This window comes from Eriocheir sinensis, chromosome 29 (assembly GCF_024679095.1).
Source record: "Eriocheir sinensis breed Jianghai 21 chromosome 29, ASM2467909v1, whole genome shotgun sequence".
Taxonomy (NCBI): domain Eukaryota; kingdom Metazoa; phylum Arthropoda; class Malacostraca; order Decapoda; family Varunidae; genus Eriocheir; species Eriocheir sinensis.
Genome location: NC_066537.1, coordinates 15,239,224 through 15,261,480, shown reverse-complemented (window position 1 = coordinate 15,261,480; position 22,257 = coordinate 15,239,224). Strand labels below are relative to the sequence as shown.

Here is a 22,257-nt window from a genome sequence, read left to right as displayed (position 1 = left end):
ACACACACACACACACACACACACACACACACACACACACACACACACACACCAGTTCTATACACACAGTTATACATTATACAGTCAGTTACATTCATTTAGTTATATTCAGTTACCTATATAAACCCAGTTATATACATCTAGTTATATACAGCCAGTTATATACAATCAATTATATACATCTAGTTATATACAGCCAGTTATATACAGTCAATTATATACACCGTTATGTTCATTCAGGTATATAAACCCAGTTATATACACAGTTATATACAGCCAGTTATAAACACCCTCACTCCCGTTCGGTAGGAAAAGGGGAGGAGAAGGAAAAGGAGGAGGAAAAAGGGGAGGAGGAGGAGGAAAAGGAGAAAAAGGAAAAAAAAAGAGGAAGGGAAGGGAGGGGAGCAGGAGGAAAAGAGGAGGAAAAGGGGAAAAGTTAAGGGGATGAAGAAGAGGAAGAGGAGGAAAAGGGGAAGGGAAAGAAGGGGAGAGATTTGGAAAAAAAGAGAAGGAAGGAAAAAGGGAGGAGGAAGAGGAATAGGGGAGGAAAGAGGCGAAGGAAAGGGAAAGAATAAAGGGAGGAGGAAGAGCAAGAGGAGGATCAAGGGAGGAAAAAGGGGATAATGGAAGGGAAAGAAAAAGGGGAAGAGAAGGAGGAAAAAGGGGAGAGAAGGAAGGTATTTTAGTCTTGCGTACAGGTAATCTCTCTCTCTCTCTCTCTCTCTCTCTCTCTCTCTCTCTCTCTCTCTCTCTCTCTCTCTCTCTCTCTCTCTCTCTCTCTCTCTCAACGAGTTAGTATACCAATCTTTTCCTTCTTTCTTAATTACGTTATTTATTTTTTTCATTATTACTTTTTCTCATCTTTTCCTATTATATATATTTTTTCCAACCCCTCTCTCTCTCTCTCTCTCTCTCTCTCTCTCTCTCTCTCTCTCTCTCTCTCTCTCTCTCTCTCTCTCATCCTACCTACCTATCTATCTATCTATTCACCTATCTACCTATCTATCCATTAATTACTTTACCTTATTCCTCTCACCTTCCTACACACCTGACCAGCTAACCTTTACCTGGCCATTTCCGGAACGTTTCTCAATCAACAGGTAAGACATATGCAATCACAACCCCTGTACTATGGAATGATATACACCTGGCTCGAATGTTTGTTGTTGTTGTTGTTGTTGTTGTTGTTGTTGTTGTTGTTGTTGTTGTTGTTGTTTCTTCTTACACTATTCTCCGACGTTATATTTTACCTGTAGCTGTATCTGGTCCTCCTCCTCCTTCTCCTCCTCCTCCTCCTCATCATCATCACCGCTGCTTATAACAATGGTGGTGATGAGGAGATAACTTTCCGTCTCTTTGTCTGTCTGTCTGTCATCTTTTTTTTTTTTTTTTTTTTTTTTTTTTTACATCAAAGGATGCGGCTCAAGGGCAACAAAAAGAGACCGTCCATCCATCTGTTCGTCCATCCGTCCGTCTGTCTGTCTGTCTCTCTGCCTGTTTGTTTGCCCGTCTATCTCTATTTGACAACATACCCATCTGTTTATCTGTCTATATTTTTCCGTCTGTCTACATATAGGCCTGTCTCTCTATCTGCCCGTCTGTCTATCAGTCAACTTTTCTATCTTCTCGGCCTGCCTGTACGTCTGCCCGTCTGCCTGTCTCTACTTGCCTGTCCTTCTGTCTGTAATAATAATAATAATAATAATAATAATAATAATAATAATAATAATAATAATAATAATAATAATAATAATAATAATAATAATAATAATAATAATAATAATAATAATAAACGGTTTATTGTAAGAACCAGGCAGCCCTAAAGCTGAAAATATACATCAGTGGACGATTTAATGAAATGAATGAAACAAATGAACAAAATAATATGATTGATAATAAAATGAAAATATAAATAATAATAATAACACTAATAATAGTAAAGATAATAATAATAATAATAGTAATAATAATAATAATAATAATAATAATAACAATTCTCTGTCTGTCTGTCTGCCCGTCTGCCTGTCTATTTGCCTGTCTATTTGCCTGTCCGTCTGTCTGTCTGTCCGTCTACCTGTCTATTTGCCTGTCTATTTGCCTGTCCGTCTGTCTGTCTGCCCGTCTGCCTGTCTATTTGCCTGTCCGTCTGTCTGTCTGTCCGTCTGCCTGTCTATTTGCCTGTCTATTTGCCTGTCCGTCTGTCTGTCTGTCCGTCTGCCTGTCTATTTGCCTGTCCGTCTGTCTGTCTGTCCGTCTGCCTGTCTATTTGCCTGTCCGTCTGTCTGTCTGTCCGTCTGCCTGTCTATTTGCCTGTCCGTCTGCCTGTCTATTTGCCTGTCCGTCTGTCTGTCTGTCCATCTGTTCCCAGCGGTGCATGAAGTTGTCGGTGTATTTAATCTTTCACAAAGTTCCAGTTTTGTAATTTCCACGAAAAAGGAGAATCCCACGAGTAGAGGAAAGGAGGAGGAGGAGGAGGAGGAGGAGGAGCTGGAGGAGCTGGAGATGGAGAAGGACAAAAGATAAAACAGTTGAGAGAAAATGAAAAATCTAAAGAAAAAAAATGCTGCAAGATGAATGAGATGGAAGAGGAGGAGGAGGAGGAGGAGGAGGAAGAGGAAGGGGAGCATGAGATAAAGGATAAGAAAAGAGAAGAAGAGCAGACAGAAACAACTCAGAATGGAGGAGGGACGAAAGGGAGGGAGGAAGGGATGAGGACGAAGAGAATGAAGGGGAGGAAGGGGGGGGGGGAGAGAAGGGAGTTGGGCCTCTTTACCCTTCCCCCCCCCATCACCACCACCACCACCACCACGTCACATCCTGAAAGCCGCGGAGCATAAAAAGGTAGGCAAGGACGGCCGTTGGAGTGTAGTGTTTCGGTGTTGCCAGTGACCGGTGGGTGTGTTGTGCTGTGTGTGTGTGTGTGTGTGTGTGTGTGTGTGTGTGTGTGTTTGTTTTGTTTGTCACCCGTCCTTGGAGTGGCCTATACCTGTATCGTGATCTCTCTCTCTCTCTCTCTCTCTCTCTCTCTCTCTCTCTCTCTCTCTCTCTCTCTCTCTCTCTCTTATCTTTAAACCTCCCTCGTTTCCTTTTGTTTTCCCCTAACTCTTATTCAGCCCTTTCTTCCACGGCATCTCTCTAGTCTAAACACAAGATACCCAGAGGAGGAGGAGGAGGAGGAGGAGGACACATACATAATAGAGCAGTTAAGAGTAAATGAAAACTAAATAATCGAAAGAGAAAAAGTGTCGGAAGCTGAATTAATTGGAGTGTCGAATCTGTCCTCGCTAAGATGTCCAAGGCTGCCCTAAATCACTTAACTACCACCACCACCACCACCACCATCATCATCACCCTCCTCCTCCTCCTCATCATCATCATCATCACCTTCCTCCTCCTCCTCATTCAGCCAGTAATTATTTTCATCATGATTTTTTCCGTTACAGTGGACGCTTCTGAACCGAATCCAAACGTCAAGTGTATTAAGTATTGATGAAGTGGTAATTGGTGATCAGGTGTACAATGAATGGCAGACATGTTTAATTCATCTATATTATATTCTTCTCTAATCTCTCCCTTGACCATATTTCCTCCCCAGTGCCTCCTCGGGTCAAATTTCCTCCCAATTTCTCACTAATGCAACTTTTCTTCCTTCTCAGTTTCTCCCCAGTTCCTACCCTGACTAAATTTTCACCCCTTGTCAAATATCCCCAATTTCTCTCAACCGAGTTTCCTCCCCTGTCAAATGTTTCTTCTCAATTCTCCCCTTGACTAACTTTCCCCCCAATCCCTTCCTTCACCTAATTTCCTCCCCTGTCAAATGTCTCTTCTCAATTCTCCCCTTGACTAACTTTCCTCCCCAATTCCTTCCTTCACCTAACTTCCTCCCCTGTCAAATGTTTCTGTTCATTTCTCCCCTTGACTAACTTTCCTCCCCAATTCCTTCCTTCACCAAATTCCTCCCCGTCAAATGTTTCTATTCATTTCTCCCCTTGACTAACTTTCCTCCCAATTCTTCCCTTTATCAAAATTTCTACCCTCTCAAATGTTCCTTCCCTAATTCCTCCCCAATTCCTTCGTTTATAAAAAATTTCTCCCCTGTCAAATGGCTCTCTTCAATTTCTCCCTTGTCAAATTTTCTTGCCAATTCTTCCCTAAACCAATTTTTCCCCTCATCAAAAATCCTTCCCTTTTTCCTCCCTGTACCAATTTTTCCCCTCATCAAATACCCTTCCCTTTTTCCTCCCTTGGCCAATTTCCCTCCCCAATTCCTCCCCTGTCAAATCTACTCCCTTCGCCCTCCCAACACAAGACCACCTCGCCAACATCTTTACTTTCTCTCAGGTGAACAGACATACGCACACACACAGCACCAAGATGACGCAGAAGAACTCCCGAAGGACAGCACTTCCTCCCCTCCTGGCGGTGCTGGTGGCGGTGCTGGTGGCGGTGACAGCAACAGCCTCGCCCACACCCCAGTTCGGCACCCAGGTAGTCTACAACACCATACCGCCGGGCGTGAGGACAAGAGGTAAGGAGAGGGCGGTGGCGAGCGAGAACAGGTGTGAGGAGGGACAGAGGCATAAAGTATAGACATTATAAGGGTAGGCAGGATAAGCTGAGGGTAGACATGATATGCGAGGTGTGAGGGTATGAGGTATGAATGATATGAGGGGAGACGGTTAGGATATGAGAGATGTTAGTATGAGGCATAGGTATGAAGGCAGAGGGTGTGGATAGGAGAAGCATAAGGTATGAGGCATGAATCATATGAGTAGACGGTTAGGATATGAGAAGTGCAAGGTATGAGGCATGAATCATATGAGTAGACGGTTACGATATGAGAGGTGTGAGGTATGAGGCATGAATCATATGAGTAGACGGTTAGGATATGAGAAGTGCAAGGTATGAGGCATGAATCATATGAGTAGACGGTTACGATATGAGCTAGAGGTGTGAGGTATGAGGCATGAATCATATGTAGAGGTGTGAGGTATGAGGCATGAATCATATGAGTAGACGGTTAGGATATAAGAGGTGTGAGGAGGGATATTAGAGGTGTGAGGAGGGATATGAGAGGTGTGAGAATATATACAGTTAGGAGGGATAGAGGTGTGATGCCCAGAAGCAGGAACAGGCTTGGTAGTCATGCTGTGGGTGCCAATACGATACATTAATTCAAAAAGAAGTTAGATGAGTTCATGGATAGTGGGATTAGGTGGGGTTAGGTTCACAGGAGATGCCTTGTACAACACTACCAGCCTCTTGTAGACTCTTTATGGTCTTTTATGCGGCAAGTTTCATCGGCAGTGGGGCTAAGGGAAGAGAGGCGGAGTGAGGTGGAGGTCTTTGGCGATGGGAGCAGACACGCATGATGGTATAGGCTGAAAGACGTGAGCAGTAAAGCGAGGATACGATAAGCGTGAAGGGGATCAAAAAGCATGCGGATCCTAGTCTCCTACACGCTAATAACTCTCCTTCCAGGCGTGCCGCAGCGATGCAACCCAGGCTGTCCCCGCATCTACCTCCCGGTGTGCGGCACGGACAGCAAGAACTACGTCAACCTCTGCGTCCTCCAGTACCACGAGTGTACCTACAGGAACGTGTCCCTGGCCTACCCGAGGGAGTGCGGTGAGTGGGTGCATGGGGTGTTTTTGTGTTGGGTGGGTTGGGAGGGATGGGGAAGGCAGGGGAAGGGCAGGACCTCTCTTTCGGCCACCTCTTTTGATTCTTTTTTTAGGAGCAGCGAGTAGCGGGCTTTTTATTTATTATTGTTTCCTTTTTTTGTGCCCTTGAGCTGTCTCCTTTGTTGTAAAAAAAAAATAAATAAATAAAAAGGAGACAGGATAGCTTGATTTTCCTCTTTCTCACAATGGTAAAAGTTCTCGAATGCACTATCTCCATTTTCCATCTTCCTTTCTTTTATTTATTTTTTCTCTCAATCGTTTTCACCACTTCCTTCAGTCAGTACCAGCTCGTTGTTCACTTTCAGCTCAGTACGTCTTTTCCTTTTCTTCACATCTTCGAGTCTGTCCTTTCTCCCGTTTCTTACTCCTATTCCGACCTTCTTTCTGCTAACTCTCACCTCAGTACCTCTTTCCCTTCTGCTCATATGTTCCAGTCTGTCCTTTCTCTTGTTCTTTATCTTATTCCGACCTTCTTTCTGCTAACTCTCACCTCAGTACCTCTTTCCCTTCTGCTCATATGTTCGAGTCTGTCCTTTCTCTTGTTCTTTATCTTATTCCGACCTTCTTTCTGCTAACTCTCACCTCAGTACCTCTTTCCCTTCTGCTCATATGCTCGAGTCTGTCCTTTCTCTTGTTCTTTATCTTCTTCCAACCCTCTTTCTGCTAACTCTCACCTCAGTACCTCTTTTCCTTCTGCTCATATGTTCGTCTATCCTTTCTCCCGTTCCTTAGGCCCCCTTAAATTTCTTTCTGCACTTACGCACCATGGATTCTTTTTTCTCTCGTTGCTCGAGTTCGAGTCACAGGTTTTCTTTCTCTTCTTCTTCCTCGTGATAAGCCTGCTTCTTCATCAGTACTACCTCTCCTTCTTCCTTCCCACCGACTAACTATGTATGACCTTTGAAAATGTTTGTAATTAGAACCAAGAGTGTCTGAGATTACACACCTAAAACCAACCTTCGCTCACTCTGGCTTGGTAATCTCAGACGCTTCCTCCACTCGCATCAACTACTTCCAAAGGCTAAAAGTGACATCAATCGGGTCCTCGTGAGTGTTTCAATAGCTTCATGGTACAGAAGAAGGGTCAAACTACCACCAGGATCATTAAACTACCCTCGGAAACACCTAAAACTTTATCAAAATTTCTACCCTCTCAAATGTTCCTTCCCTAATTCCTCCCTTGACTAAAATTCCTCCCCAATTCCTTCGTTTATAAAAAATTTCTCCCCTGTCAAATGGCTCTCTTCAATTTCTCCCTTGTCAAATTTTCTTGCCAATTCTTCCCTGGACCAATTTTTCCCGTCATCAAATACCCTTCCCTTTTTCCTCCCTTGGCCAATTTCCCTCCCCTAGATAGATAACGAAAACTGTGCCAAATGAGGTTCGTGGTACAGAAGAAGGGTCAAACCACCACCAGGATCATTAAACTACCCTCGGAAACGCCTAAAACTCCTACGAAAACTGTGCCAAATGAGGTTCGTGGTACAGAAGAAGGGTCAAACCACCACCAGGATCATTAAACTACCCTCGGAAACGCCTAAAACTCCTACGAAAACTGTGCCAAATGAGTGTCGTGGTACAGAAGAAGGGTCAAACTACCACCAGGATCATTAAACTACCCTCGGAAACGCCTAAAACTCCAACGAAAACTGTGCCAAATGAGGTTCGTGGTACAGAAGAAGGGTCAAACCACCACCAGGATCATTAAACTACCCTCGGAAACGCCTAAAACTACTACGAAAACTGTGTCAAATGAGGTTCGTGGTACAGAAGTAGGGTCAAACTACCACCAGGATCATTAAACTACCCTCGGAAACACCTAAAACTCCCATGAAAACTGTGCCAATTGAGCTTCATGGTACAGAAGAAGGGTCAAACTACCACCAGGATCATTAAACTACCCTCGGAAACACCTAAAACTCCCATGAAAACTGTGCCAATTGAGCTTCATGGTACAGAAGAAGGGTCAAACTACCACCAGGATCATTAAACTACCCTCGGAAACGCCTAAAACTCCTACGAAAACTGCCAAATGAGGTTCGTGGTACAGAAGAAGGGTCAAACTACCACCAGGATCATTAAACTACCCTCGGAAACGCCTAAAACTACTACGAAAACTGTGCCAAATGTGTGCGTGTGTGCTTGGGTGCTGAAATGTTTAAGAATATGTCCCTCCTCTCTCCCCCAGTGCCCGGTGTCGGTGGAGGCAGAGGGGTGCAAAATGGAGTATACCCATCGCAGTGCCCCACCCTGTGCCGCGCCGTCTACGACCCCGTGTGTGGGAGTGACGGGAAGACTTACGCCAACCTGTGCATCCTCCAAGCCGTCTCCTGCAAGAACCGCGCCCTCAGCCTCACCGTCCAGTACGAGGGGGAGTGTGGTAAGGGAGGCGGTGGTTGTGTTTTATCTGCTACTACTTCTCCTATTGCTACTACTACTACTACTACTACTACTACTACTACTACTACTACGACTACTTGATATCATTACACGCTTATACTTCTTTTTCTTAATTTTTTTCTTGTTCTTGTGTGATAGAGGAATGGATGAGAGGGAGGAATGGTATAAGAATGGAGGAGAGGGAGGGATTGAGGAAGGAGGCAAGGGAGGGACTGAAGAAGGGAGGAGAGAGAGGAATGGAGGTAAGAAGGAAAGGGAGGGAAAGGTAAAGGAATGAGGGAGGAAGGGATAAAAAAAGGGAGGAGAGGGAGAAAAATACAGGAATGGAGAAGAGGGAGGGAGGGAGATAAGGAGGAAAGGGAAGGAAAGGGAAAGGTATGGAGGATGAAGGAGTGGAGGAAGTGTGTGTGTGTGTGTGTGTGTGTGTGTGTGTGTGTGTGTAAGAACATTAGTGGAGAGCTGGAATTAGCAGAGCATGAGCCGTTAATAAGGAGGATTACACTAACGAGAGAGAGAGAGAGAGAGAGAGAGAGAGAGAGAGAGAGAGAGAGAGAGAGAGAGAGAGAGAGAGAGAGAGAGAGAGAGAGAGAGAAACCCAGTTAAGTATGCCAGACGTGAGACAGGGGCAGGACGAATCAGTAACTATAACATATGATATAAAAACGAGAACAGCAAAACACAGGCATAATTGAGACGAGGCAATTCATCCTGACTGAAATGGAATGAGAAGAAATGAATGTAGGGCTAAAAGGAACAAGAAGGGAATGGGTGAATGAAGGGGCTTATACAAGGAAAACAGGGAGGGAAGGAGAAAGGGATCAAAAAGGGAACAGATGAAGGATATGGTCGATAAGGGGAACAGGGAGGAAATGGATTATGTTACTGTGAGGGGGGAGGCAGGTGAGAGGGAGGCTGGTGCTGTGAAAGGTGTCCTGGAGGGAGTGTGGCATGCGGGGTGAAGAGAATGACCACTGTAGGAGCTGAAGTGGTCGTCTTTAGATTCGTCAAAACCAAGAAGATAAGAGAGTGTGAATGGGAGAGGAGAAAGACAGGTAGGTAGGTATGATAAACAGGTGTGTGTGTGTGTGTGTGTGTGTGTGTGTGTGTGTGTGTGTGTGTGTGTGTGTGTGTGTGTGTGTCCCTCCAAAAGATAGATAAGAAAGAAAACCGGAGAATTTTATGGTATACTCCTCCAACTAGACTGACCTAACCCTCCTCCAGCCATCACCCTTTCATTCTCTCAATTTTATCCTCCCTCTCACCTCTTGCAGCTCTTCCTCTATTTGAGTTTCCATCCTCTTGTTTTAATGTTTTCCTTCTTCCCTTTCGCAATTCTCCTGACCTTGTTCCAAACTCATTCTCCCATTTTCATCCAACATTCTCTTCTCCTGTATCCTTCCTCTCCCCTCTTGTAGCTCTGAATTTCAACCAGCGTCATATTCTCCCATTTTTATCATTCCTCTTCATTCTTCACATTTTATTCTTCAATTAATCTTCATCTAGTCTCCCATTCTCCCTTCATCCTTCCCCTCATTATTCAGCATCTCGTTTTCTCATGTTCATTCTGATTTTCTCCTCTCCCCCCCTCGTGCAGTCCCCCAGGCCGCCTCGTGCCCCGTGTTGTGCCCTGCCGTCTACAACCCCGTTTGCGGCACAGACGGACAGACTTACAGTAACCAGTGCGTCTTGGATTCCACCGCCTGCAACGACCCGAGCCTCACCACCGCCAGCCAGGGGGAGTGCTGTGAGTGTCCCCTACGTTAACGCTCCTTCTTTCGGCCCTAATGGTGCCAATACCATAGAAACATTCAACAAGAGGTTGGGTAAATTCATGGATAGTGAGGTACGGTGGGGTTAGGATTACAGGAGCTGCCTTGTATAGGCCATCCGGCCTCTTGCAGATTCCTTACGTGCTCTTACGTTCTTATATTATGTGAGGGATAAATGTGAGGGTTAAATGTGAAGGACAAATCCTTGAAGAAACTCTGCAGTGGCGGTGGCTGAGTGGTTAGCGTGCTGGCACGACGTTCAGGAGGAAGCGCGTTCGCGTCCCGCCCGCCGCCTCAAGCTGGGATTTTTCAGTCACCGCCGAGTGGCTTAGACGAGCCACATGCTGGCCTGAAAACCACCTGTTAACTTGAACTCTTGATTCTATCTCTAAAAAGAGGATCAAAGATGAGCTCCGGGGGGGCAGCATGATCCAAGCAAGATGGCGCCACTATAAACACTTGCCTGCGCCATAACAGGCTGGGACCGACCATCAGGCCCCACCAAGAGAGCCTACCGGCGCCATAAGCAAAGACGTAAAAAAAAAGGTCTAGAGATAGATATGGAGGGAGATAGATATATAGAGGGTAATAGATAGATAGATAGATAGATAGTTGATGTCTGCTGAATAAGTGTGAAGAATGAATGTGAAGAGTGAATGTGAAGGATGATATTAATATGAAGAGTCTGCTAAAAAGAAGACATCTCGTGACCTTAGGAGTGGATAACGAGAGACTTAGGGTGAGATCATAGAGTTTGGGTTAGATAGTTAGGTAGTGAAATGTTAGGTTAGAGGTGAAAGTGTTGTTGTTGAGAATGTGTTGGGTATGTTATATAGGGTTTTTAAATACCGCTCCTTTGACTACTTCTGCTACTATTACTGCTACTACTACTGGTACTACTACTACTACTACTACTACTACTATTACTGCTACTACTACTGCTACTACTACTACTACCACTACTACTACTACTACTACCATCACCATCACTAACCTTCCCCTTTACCCCAATCCCCAGCCGTCCCCCAGCAAGGACAGTTCCCAGTCGACACTCCCACAAGGCGTATCCCCGGCTTGGTCCCGCCTCGTGACACCCCCAGCATCTTCCCGAACTCCCGAGGCTCCTGCCCCAACAACTGTGACCGCGAATACAACCCCGTGTGTGGTAGTGACGCGAAGACCTACTACAACAGATGCATCATGAACCTGGTGGCCTGCCGGGAGAGGATCAGCATCAGAGTCTCGTATGTTGGGAGATGCGGTGAGTGAAGGAGAGAGGGAGAGATGAATGGACGGAGTGAGTGAGTGAGTGGGTGAGGAGTGAGTGAGTGAGGAAGGGGTAAGAGAAGGAGGGGGAAGGAAGGGATATAATATTAATGTGAGTGAGTGAGTGAGTGAGGCTGTATGGATGTGTGATTGAGTGAGTAAGGGTGAGTGAGTGTGTGTGAGGGAAGGAGTGATGGAGGGAGGGGTATGAGGTGGGGAGGAGGAAGGGAGGGAGATAATATAGGATAGGTGAGTGAGTTTGTGTGAGTGTGTTTGTGGATGAGTGAGGGAGGGGGAGTAGGAGGGATGGGGAGTAAGAGGGGATGTGAGGGAGATAATGTGGTACGTTTAGGATATGATGTCAGTAATTATCTTAGTTTTTTTGTCGTTTAAATAGTAGTGGTGGTGGTGCTTTTTGTGGTGGTAGTAGTAGTAGTAGTAGTAGTAGTAGTAGTAGTAGTAGTAGTAGTAGTAGTAGTAGTAGTAGTAGTAGTAGTAGTAGTGGTAGTAGTAGTAGTGGTAGTAGTAGTAGTAGTGGTAGTAGTAGTAGTAGTAGTAGTAGTAGTAGTGTTTATATATAATGTGTATTTTTTCACCTTTTCATCACCCCCTCCCCTTACCTACACACAGATGGAGCAGGAGGAGTGGTGGCCGAGCAGCAGGACCAGCAGCAGCAGCAGCAGCAGCAGCAACTGTAGTAGGAGAATCAAAATCAGGTGGGAAGATAGCAGCAAGATTAAATGGCATTATTGTTATTGATAGTAGTAATTATGTTGACTGTAGGTTGTGTGTATGTACTTGAGGGACGACGGAATCAAACGTCTCTTAAGTGGGCTCTATTCTAGTGAAAACGAGTACAGGCAGTTACGGGTGCGTGTAGAGCATCTTGACAGAGTGGAGGGACGCGCCTGACTGAATCAGTTGCCTCTGGGTACAGGGCTCCCAGTCGGCGCCTGCTAACTAAACTACCCGCTAGCTAACTAAACTACCCGCTAGCTAACTGAACTACCCGCTAGCTAACTAAACTACCCGCTAGCTAACTAAACTACCCGCTAGCTAACTAAACTACCCGCTAGCTAACTAAACTACCCGCTAGCTAACTGAACTACCCGCTAGCTAACTAAACTACCCGCAAGCTAACTAAACTACCCGCTAGCTAACTAAACTACCCGCTAGCTAACTGAACTACCTGATAGCTAACTAAACTAGCCTTCAATGACGATGATAATGAAAACAATAATAATAATAATGATAATAATAATAATAATAATAATAATAATAATAATAATAATAATAATAATAATAATAATAATAATAATAATAACAATGATGTTTTTTTTCTTTTTCAGGAGGGCATTTCGTCAGCCAATGAGAGAACAAGCAACAACCCACTCAAGAAGGAAAACGTTCACTGGCTGACCCCAACACCGACTGGAGGATATTACACTATTACAATTACTTTTTATTACTTCTCCTATCCTCCTCCTCCACCTAGTACAACAGCAACAACAACAACAACAACTAGTACTACTACTACTACTACCACCACCACTATTACTTGTGTAGAGTCAAAGGCTTCTCGTCTCATCAGCTCCCCTCCTATCACTGAGTGTCTTCTACCTCCTAAACTTAACCGCAAACTGTTCTTCTGGACCTGCTAACTGAATACCTCCACCACTCTCACGACTATCTACTCCGGCTCATCCCTGTGTTGTCCAAATTTCACACGCAAGAGGTGACCAGTATTTTCAATCTTTCATCCTTTTGCAAGTAAACTTTAGAACAGCCTTCATTTATTTGTATTTTATCTTAAACCGAATCTGATCCTCTTCTTAGGATCATCTCCCATCCTCTGTTTGCGGGAGCAGTGCTGTAGATTGTAGAAGACTTTTTTACAATCTTAGTTTCATCCTGCAGTTCCCTCCCTTGTTGTAAAATATAAGCCTCTGTTAACTTTACTGCAATAGTTATGCTTCATCAACATGCATAATATTGTGAAAAAATAAAATAAATTATATTCTTCATATTCGTATTATTATTATTATTATTATTATTATTATTATTATTATTATTATTATTATTATTATTATTGTTGTTGTTGTTGTTGCTATTATTATTATTATTACTATTATTGTTATTGCTATTCTCGTTATCATTAGGACCACTTGAACAGAAATAGCCTAAAAGATCGTAAATTGTTCATTTTTGTTGTGGTTGTATCTCTAGTTTTACTAAGCTTTAATAGAGAGGATTTGAGTTGATCTCATTTTGGCCTGTCTTCATATTTACTTTTCCTCAAATAAGCCTTAAAGTCGTGGATGTTCCTCCACTTCAATTTCGTTCGAAGCATTAATACTTCTATATAGGAAACTAAACTTCTTAATGTTTTTATTCCGTACCTAGAGTTCCATAAATTGTACTCATGACTATGTGTTCTTCCTTTGTCTGTAACCAAAAGGTCCTCCCTGTATATATTTTGTAATCCAGTAACTGATTAAAACATAGCGAAGTCTCATCTCCCTCTTCTGTCTTCCAATTTAGGTTCAATTTCTCCAACCCCTCTTTATTGGACGTCTTTCTCTATATCTATCTATCTCTTTCTCTTTCTTTCTATTCTTCTTAAATCCCACGAAGGGTTCATCTAATGGTTCTCTCGCACACATCAATAACTCCGAACGGGGACACTTTGTCGTTCTCCCAGCTGGACACATGAGATAACACACACAAGAAGCCGATAAGTCTAGGCCATCATCTTTACTGCCTTCCTTATACGATAGTTGCTCTAGGCTTGGCACCAATCTAGCTGCAGCTCTTTGAATCCTCCCAAGTTTCCTGATGTGTTTCTTTCTTTACGGTGACCATACCACAGCTGCATAACCAAGGATCGCATTGCACACACAACAGATCCCTTTAATACTTCCTCACCAATGTCGCTGAATGCCACGCTCGCGTTACCAAGTTTGTATGTTTTTCTGGTGATGCGTTGCCTTGTTTAATCCCTCCTAAGCACCGTTGCCCTCAAAGCATAATATTTACCAGTTTCTGACGCATAACTATTGCCAAGAAACATCAGGAATTAACTATTGTACCGATAAATATCAATGAATCTCGTTATTGGGGACCAGGAGACATATTTGGGGTCGGAAGTTGGTAATTATAAAAGGCTGAGTACGACAATCTGGCAACGTTGCTCCTAAGTCTTTTTCCTCATTTACTTTATCATTTGTTTTCATTACCACCTTACAGTTCCATCGAAGTCTCCGTTCACTCACTCCCATTTTCATAACAACGCACTCTAGGGATTAAGGGCCATATTCTTAAACGTTTCAGGGCTCACACACCCACATTTGATAAGGCTTTCGTAGGAGTTGCGGGTATTTCCATGGGTAGATTTATGACCCCGGTGGTAATATGACAAAGCTCCTGTACCATGAACGTGAAAAAACACTCATGGGAACCTTTCTTATAACCTTTATGGAATTTGGAAATATTTGTTGTGAGAGGAGGGAGCGTCCGAGAATACCACCCTATGCCCGTTGCTGTTTGCCCATCTCCCAGGTCTGGATTCAGCTGTACCCGTATAGCTCGGCCAAATCTTACTTCACTTCTCTGTAGCTGTCATCGCTTCATGCTTTCTTCATGAGTTTTTGCATCACTAGGAAAAATGTTCACAGAATCGCTGACTTCTTCCGACATAATCGTTAATATAAACCAAGAACATGGTAGGAGGCAAAACCCACCCTGAGGCGCCCTAGTTTTCACTCTCCTTCACCAGGATCTGTATCTTTCACGGCAGTTTCCATTCATCTTCCTTTTAAACATATTTCCATGCATCTTTAACAACTTTTCATGTATTCCGTCATATGTTTTCAGTTTTCATAGTAGTCTCATGTGAAACCCAAGCAATTACTATTATTATTATTATTTTTTTGATGCAGCGATATACAACTTCCCAAGCTCCTCTCCCTTGAGTAATGTTCAGCACTCTGGTATAAAAGCTGAGCAGTGTGTGTGTGTGTTTAGCTTCAACATTGCCTCCCCGTCACGTCACGCGGGCTTTTTTTATACCAATTTGTTTTAGTGCCCTTGAGCTGTTTCTCTTGATGAAAAAAAATCCACGGAAACAATCGGGGAACGGTTTTGCCTTAGGTTAGTCTGGTCTTGTCTCTGATGACGGCTGGACTGAAGGTGAGTGGTATAGACTTTTTTGGACGTCTTACTCTATAGCTATCTATCTCTTTCTCTTTCTATCTCTTCTTCTTAAATCCCACGAAGGGTTGATCTAATGGTTCTCTCACACACCTAAGTAACTCCGAACGGGGGAACTTTTTCGTTCTCCCAGCTGGACACAAGAACACACACAACAAGCCGTTAAGACTGGACCATCATCTTTACTGCCTTCCTTTCTTCCTTAAAAGTGGACACACAAACTTACAGGACTAGATCATCATTTTACTGCCTACCTTCCTTCCTTCCTTCCGGGTGGACATAACCTGATAAGACTAAACCATCATCTTTGCCTCCTTCCTTTCTTTCTTTCTTTCAGTTGGACACACAACACGCTGGCAAGACTAAATTACCATCTTCACTATATTCCTTCCTTCCTTCCAGCAGGGTACAAAATAACATGAGATAAAACTACCATCTTCATTGCTTACCTTCCTTCCTTCCTTCCAGCTGAACACAACAATCTGAAAAAAACAAAATCACCATCTTCATCACTTTCCTTCCTTCCTTCCTTCCAGCTACACACACACACACACACACACACACACACCAGTAACAACCCGACCCTCCACAGGCGACGAAAGTGATGCCAAGTAACGCCGCGAGGACGAGCACGATGCTGCCCCTTCGCCTCCTGCTGGCGGTGCTGGCGGCGGGGCTGGTGGTGGAGACAGCCGCTGCTTACGTCCCGCACGCACCTGTTGAACGCTTGAGGAGACAGCTGGCAGAGAAGAGGTGAGGCTGATTCAAGCTCGTATTCTCGGACACTTTCGTCTCTCTTAACAAATATTTCCATAGGCCACATTTTTTTTTTACAAGGGCAACAAAGAGTGCAGAAAAAAGCCCCCTACTCACCGCTACCATAGTAGACAAACGTAAAGAGATGAGTCGGGTTCTCATGAGTGTTTTTCCACTTCCATGGTGTAGAAGCCTTGTCAAACTATCATTAGGCTCGTAAAACTACCCATGGGAATGCTAACGTAATCTCTACGAAAGCGCTATCAAATGTGGGTGTTCAAGTGTAGGTGTATGATAAGGGTGTATAAGAGGGAAGTATACGTGTATAAGTATGTATTTATATAAAGGGGGTATAAGGTGTGGGTGTAATAGGTTGTATATATGATTGTTTAGGAATATGGACTTGAGACACAAGGCAGCGGACATAAAGAGAAGAGGGAAGCTGTAAACGAAATCCATGTGTTTAATGGATGTGCTTTATATATGAAAGATGAAATACGTGAAGTGTCTAACATGAAGGTTGAATTCCAAGGGGACCAGACGACAACAAGCCCGTCCAGCCTCCTGGACTGATCCATCGACCTCGAAATGACCCCAGGTATTGAGTTTGTATTCATCTGGGCGGAGGAGTCAAGGGAGAGGCGCCTAACATGCATGGTGAAACAAACCTACATCCGAAACGGACCTCTCTTTTGGCCACTCTTCTCAATTTTCTTTTACAGGAGCAGCGCTAGTGGGATTTTTTGTTTTTATTTATTTTTGCCCTTGAGCTGCCTCCTTTTCTGTTAAAAAAGTTGGTTGTGTTTGAGGGACGGTCTTTGTACATATATAGAGCTACAACACGTGTACATGACTAACACAAGGGTTCATCTTTTGAGGGATGATCTTATAGAGTTATGGAACCTTTACATGGCTAACACAAGGGTTCATCTTTTGAAGGATGATCTTATAGAGTTATGGAACCTTTACATGACTAACACAAGGGTTCATCTTTTGAAGGATGATCTTATAGAGTTATGGAACCTTTACATGGCTAACACAAGGGTTCATCTTTTGAAGGATGATCTTATAGAGTTATGGAACCTTTACATGGCTAACACAAGGGTTCATCTTTTGAAGGATGATCTTATAGAGTTATGGAACCTTTACATGACTAACACAAGGGTTCATCTTTTGAAGGATGATCTCCTTGTACATATTTATAGTTATGACACGTTCAGATGACAAACACAAGGGTTCAATTTTGCCGGTGCCTGGTGACGCAGACCCGGCCAGCCTCCTGCAGGGAAGGGCCCGGCGGGAGGTGATGCGGCCAAGGATGGTGCACAAAACCAATGCCAGAGCGAGATTTGTGAGTTGCTGCGAAAATTGTGCTCGAGCTCAGGAACAGGGCCAGTGAAGCTTCCCGACAAAATCTGCGGCTCTCTGTTACCACTGTGCCTCGCCACCCCCGCCGTAGACGAAGACGCGATGGCGGAGGTTCTGGACCCCCGTGAAGCCGAAGCCAACTGCTCACCAACAGGGCTTCACTTATAAGTCCTGCAGGATGGAGCCGTTCCGGACAGTCCCAGCAGTGATGGTGGGGAAAAACGTGATTGGCTGACGTCTTCCGACAGTTAAATAATACAACCAAAGATACTGTTAACCGACCTTCTCGCTCACCAGTCCATGGGTGTGGTCCATCTTTCGAAGTTTCAATCTTTTGTTCAACGACAACCTGAGTGGTGAGTCTGTTCCATTCTTTCACTACCTTTATTGTGAACCAAGTCTGCCCTTCTCCTTACTTAACACCAGTATTGACCTACTGATCTTAGTTTACCCACTGATATATGTGTCCTAAATCATCTTTTATTAAAATCAATCTATTAACAGTAACTTTATTATCGGTAAGGTCACAACGCAAGCTACGACTTTCCAACGGATACACATAAAGGCGCTTTAGCCCATCCCGGTGCGGCAATTTTTTTAGTTCCTGAAAGGTGATGACCAGCAGCCTCAGGAATAAACGCGACAAGTGTTCCAACTCGCTGCTGTTACTGCACAAAACACAATGATCAATGATTTCTACGCCTGTCCCATTGTCCGATGAAAAATATGCAGCTTTTCGAAGACATACGTTTAAAATAAAAGAACCTTACATTAGCAAAGTGTTGTCCTCATTAGTTACCTCCCTGTTATGAGCAAGACAGTGGTCGATGAAATATACTGCCATTGCTGCTTGACGAAAAAGGCCGACACACACACACACACACACACACACACACACACACACACACACACACATACACACAAACATAATTCATCATCCAATCATGTAATTATAGAGCTGCACTGTTTACCTCCCTGCTTTTCCTCCTGTCTCTTTGGGAAATGTAATGACCTGTAAATTTGCCCATCTGCCCACCTGCCAAAGGGGATCGCTGGGTAGGGGTAGGGTTGTTTACATAGAAAACTGATGCAAAACACACACGTCATCCATGGAGACAACGTTTGCTGAACAGCGCGATCATAAACTCGACACATGCAAGGCTGCTGTTTTTATTAGTTTTTTTTACAACAAAGGAAGCAGCTCAAGGGCAACAAAAATAAAGTGTAGGAAAAAAAGCCCGCTAACCACTGCTCCTATAAAAGACGAAGTAAAGAGTAGCCAAAAGAGAGGTCAATTTCGGGTGTAGGGGTGTCTTGATACACATTTTGTTGTTGTTGTTTTTAAGGAGCCATACGCTAAAGCTCCCCATTCCGTAGCATTAGCCTGTTCTGTGGTAACTTGAAGAACATACGGCAGACCTTTACGTAGCATCCCAACCCTTCACCTTCTACAAAGAATGACTATATTTTTCTGTGGTACCTTGAATAACGTATGACAGACCTTTACGTAGCATCCCAACCCTTCACCTTCTACAAAGACAGACTACATTTTTCTGTTGTAACTTGAATAACGTATGACAGACCTTTACGCAGCTTTCCAACCCTTCACCTTCTACAAAGACAGACTACATTTTTCTGTTGTAACTTGAATAACGTATGACATCTTTCAGTAGCGCCCAACCCTTCACCTTCCACAAAGCCAGACTACATTTTTTTAAAGTAAGCATTTGCAATAGCTGCGCGTGGCCTCGGTCCTCATCTCCGTAGCATTAGATTGTTCAGTGGTAACTTGAATAAAATATGACAGACCTTTTGTATAGTATTCTGACCCTGAACCTTCCACAAAGCCGGACTCAGGTGACCTTTAAGTAAATGTGAACCACGATGATAATATGATGGAACACTTTCATAACTTCTAATACGCAAGGACTCTGCCTCTACTAAAACACTCCTTTTTTTTTTTTTTAAGGCAAAGGAGGCAGCTCAAGGGAAAAAAAGAAAAAATGAAAAAGAAAAAGAGGAAAAGAGAAAAAGTGAAATAAGAGCGAAGAAAAAGAAAAAAAGTAAACAGTCAACAAAAGGAGGCAGCTCAAGGGAAAAAAAAAATGAAAAAGAAAAAGAGGAAAAGAGAAAAACTGAAATAAGAGCGAAGAAAAAGAAAAAAAGTAAACAGTCAACAAAAGGAGGCAGCTCAAGGGAAAAAAAGAAAAGAAAAAGGAGAAAGAAAAAAGAGGAAAAGAAATAGAGAAAAACTGAAATAACAGAAAAGAAAAAGAGTCAACAGTCAACAAAAGGGTGCAGCTCAAGGGGAAAAAAAGGAAAAGAAAAAAAGAAATATAAAGAACTGAAAAAAAGTTAGAAAAAGACAAAAAGAAAAACAAAACAAAAAGGAATCAGCTCAAGGGAAAAAGGAAAAGAAAAAAGAAAAAAAAGAAAAAGAAGAAATTAAGGAAAAGATAGGGAATAAAAACAAAGCAAAAGAAAAAAGAGAAAAAGACAGAAAAAAAGCCCACAAATTAGCTCCGTCTGACCTCATTTCACGTCCACCTTAGGGAAATAAGCTTCACTTCCCATTCCCTTTTCTCTCATTCCTCCATTCCCTTCTCTCTCATTCCCCCATTCCGTTTTCTCTCATTCCTCCATTCCGTTTTCTCTCATTCCCCCATTCCGTTTTCTCTCATTCCTCCATTCCCTTTTCCCTCATTCCCCCTTTCCCCTCCCCAGTCATCCACCCGAGGAGCTCCATCATTCTTCCTCCCCTAAGTTCCCCGTAAAAGCCTCACGCCTGAAGTTTTAAACGTCGTATGAGTCTTCATCAACAATAACGTGGATGATTTGTCTTTTATGGCCCGTTTTTCAAGGCGCGGTTAGATGGTTTTGTTGATCTATTTATATCGCTTTCTTTGAGTTTGTAATATGTCGACTTAACTACTATTACTACTACTACTTACTACTGTACTATTTGACTACTGTGAAACTCCGTTCCAAAAATGGAGTTAAAAAGCCAAACTAGTCACATAACTGTTAATAAATATACTAATACGACGATTAAAAAATTAGGCGTCTGTGTGTTTAACTCCCCCATTCACCCCACAATAAAGGTCAAAGGAGTAATCAGTTATGAAGTTATTGTAGCCGCGAGTCACGTCACCTTCCTCTCCTTCCCCCTCCAGTTATGACCCCCCCCCCCCCAAAAAAAAAAAGAATAAGTATAATAAAATCGTCTCGTGTTTACCTTCCCCGCACGTCCCAGCGCTGTTGTTGTCAGTTGTGGCTCCTCTTAACAAGGCCCTGGCCAGCACGTCGCGGCTTGTGATTGGTCCGCCAGCACAACAAGCGGGGCTGCAGCCCCCCACGCGTGCCTTCAGCCGCGCCGGGAAGGGAAATAAGTGGAGGGTCGTCCAAGCTGCAACCCACGCCCGCTACTGGCCTGGCCTGGACTGTGCCTGTACGTCACTGTTGGACCCGCTCTACAAACAATGGGAAATACCGAGAACGAGCCGCCCACCGATTGCTGTACAGTGAAATATTATTTATTTCTTTGGAGTTACCCCCCTCTCCCTCCCCCTACACGGGCTTAGAGACGGCGTGTCACATGCTTTATAATAATAGTAATAAGTAAATAAGTAGATACATAATAAGTAATAATAATAAAAAGGAATATCAATAATAATACAGTAATCGTGATAATGACGATGATGATCAATCAGTCAATCAATGAGGGCATACGCTGGGGGCACCCCGCCTCGCCCACCCTAGGACGTCCCCCCCAGGGGGCCCTCCGAGCAAGTCTCCGTGAAAACCACCTTCCCTGGCAGGATCCATCGACCAGCTCAAGCCACGAGCTCTGTGGGCCTTGACCTCCCCCAGACACAGGACTGTCTCTCATAGAGACAACCCGGTGTGCAGGGTCGGCTTCTGGGTGGCGTGGCGCCTCCCATGTAGCCGGAGTCGGCGTTGACGGACTATGATTATGCGAAGACACTTATTGCCAAAGGCATCAATCCGCCTCATCAAGTCGGGTCAAGTCTCACACACAGTACGGCAGGGAGCACAAGCGACTTGAGGATTCGGATCTTTGTCTTTCTGCACTGGTATTGATAACGCCATACACGTGCTGAGCGAGTCCATTACACCGTGGTCCGTGGGCCAAGCCCATTCGCGATCAGACTTCCTGGTGAGACCCACTGTTGTTCTGAATTAGGCTACCAAGGTGTGTAAAAATTTCCTAGATATCAATGTCCCCGTTAGAAAATGTAAATGATTGCATGTTTTATTGTGTATAGAAGAAAAAACTTCGAGAACGTCTTATAATAAAAGACTAAAAAACTAAAAGAAGGATATGACCAAAGCTGCTGAATATTGTGAATATTGGCTTTGTCAAGAGGCGCTGGGCCGGATTATAGCGAAGAAGTGCCGAGGCGAGGCGGTGAGGAGTCAGCCGCGGTGCTCTTCAATCTTTTATTACAGCGACCCATTTTTACTTCAAACCCTATACGCTCACGGCCCAGGCTTCTTGATATCATTGAAAGCTGTGTGTCTGCCTCTCGCCGCCTGGTATTGAGTAATGTACATGTTAATCTACTTGTTATCCATTTGTTTGGTAATTTACTTATTTTTTTTTTTTTTTTTACCCGCGCCGGTAGGCTTTTTGAGGGTCCTCTTGAGCGCCCCCAGCCTGTTATAGTCTGTTCAGAGCATGAAGTCGGTCCAATGTGTGGCAGATTCTTGAATTCCCATGAATGCGGCTCTTCCAGTTCGACCGCCAATTATCAGATTAGCACCGTCTCCCTACCTACCCACCT

At 43.8% G+C, this 22,257-nt stretch overlaps 2 protein-coding genes across 4 annotated transcripts; both read left to right on the top strand.

Moving 5' to 3' along the window:
• The first annotated feature begins 2,835 nt into the window (after positions 1-2,835).
• Positions 2,836-13,634, top strand: LOC127005124 (uncharacterized). 2 transcript variants are annotated; one of them, XM_050873717.1, is made up of 8 exons: positions 2,836-2,892; positions 4,342-4,528; positions 5,482-5,628; positions 7,873-8,064; positions 9,679-9,828; positions 10,872-11,114; positions 11,750-11,835; positions 12,469-13,634. In XM_050873717.1, exons 2-7 carry the CDS (start codon positions 4,375-4,377, stop codon positions 11,815-11,817), a joined length of 954 nt encoding a protein of 317 aa, XP_050729674.1. In that variant the 5' UTR covers positions 2,836-2,892; positions 4,342-4,374; the 3' UTR covers positions 11,818-11,835; positions 12,469-13,634. The 2 variants fall into 2 exon arrangements, with proteins under 2 accessions (XP_050729674.1, XP_050729672.1); XM_050873715.1 differs by lacking the exons at positions 2,836-2,892; positions 9,679-9,828.
• A 1,512-nt stretch (positions 13,635-15,146) lies between these two features.
• Positions 15,147-18,231, top strand: LOC127005125 (uncharacterized). 2 transcript variants are annotated; one of them, XM_050873718.1, is made up of 4 exons: positions 15,147-15,307; positions 15,921-16,081; positions 16,617-16,682; positions 17,350-18,231. In XM_050873718.1, the coding sequence occupies exons 1-4, from the start codon at positions 15,290-15,292 to the stop codon at positions 17,618-17,620; spliced, it is 516 nt and encodes a 171-aa protein (XP_050729675.1). In that variant the 5' UTR covers positions 15,147-15,289; the 3' UTR covers positions 17,621-18,231. The 2 variants fall into 2 exon arrangements, with proteins under 2 accessions (XP_050729675.1, XP_050729676.1); XM_050873719.1 differs by having other exon boundaries at positions 15,260-15,314.
• The last annotated feature ends 4,026 nt before the right edge of the window (positions 18,232-22,257 follow it).

Excerpts from the sequence above, each read along its gene's own strand:
- LOC127005124 (XM_050873717.1), top strand. The coding sequence starts at position 4,375 with ATGACGCAGAAGAACTCCCGAAGGACAGCACTTCCTCCCCTCCTGGCG. Across the intron at positions 4,529-5,481 it reads GCCGGGCGTGAGGACAAGAG|GCGTGCCGCAGCGATGCAAC; the intron begins GTAAGGAGAGGG and ends CTCTCCTTCCAG. Across the intron at positions 11,115-11,749 it reads CTCGTATGTTGGGAGATGCG|ATGGAGCAGGAGGAGTGGTG; the intron begins GTGAGTGAAGGA and ends ACCTACACACAG.
- LOC127005125 (XM_050873718.1), top strand. Across the intron at positions 16,082-16,616 it reads AGACAGCTGGCAGAGAAGAG|GGGACCAGACGACAACAAGC; the intron begins GTGAGGCTGATT and ends TTGAATTCCAAG. Across the intron at positions 16,683-17,349 it reads CGACCTCGAAATGACCCCAG|ACCCGGCCAGCCTCCTGCAG; the intron begins GTATTGAGTTTG and ends CTGGTGACGCAG.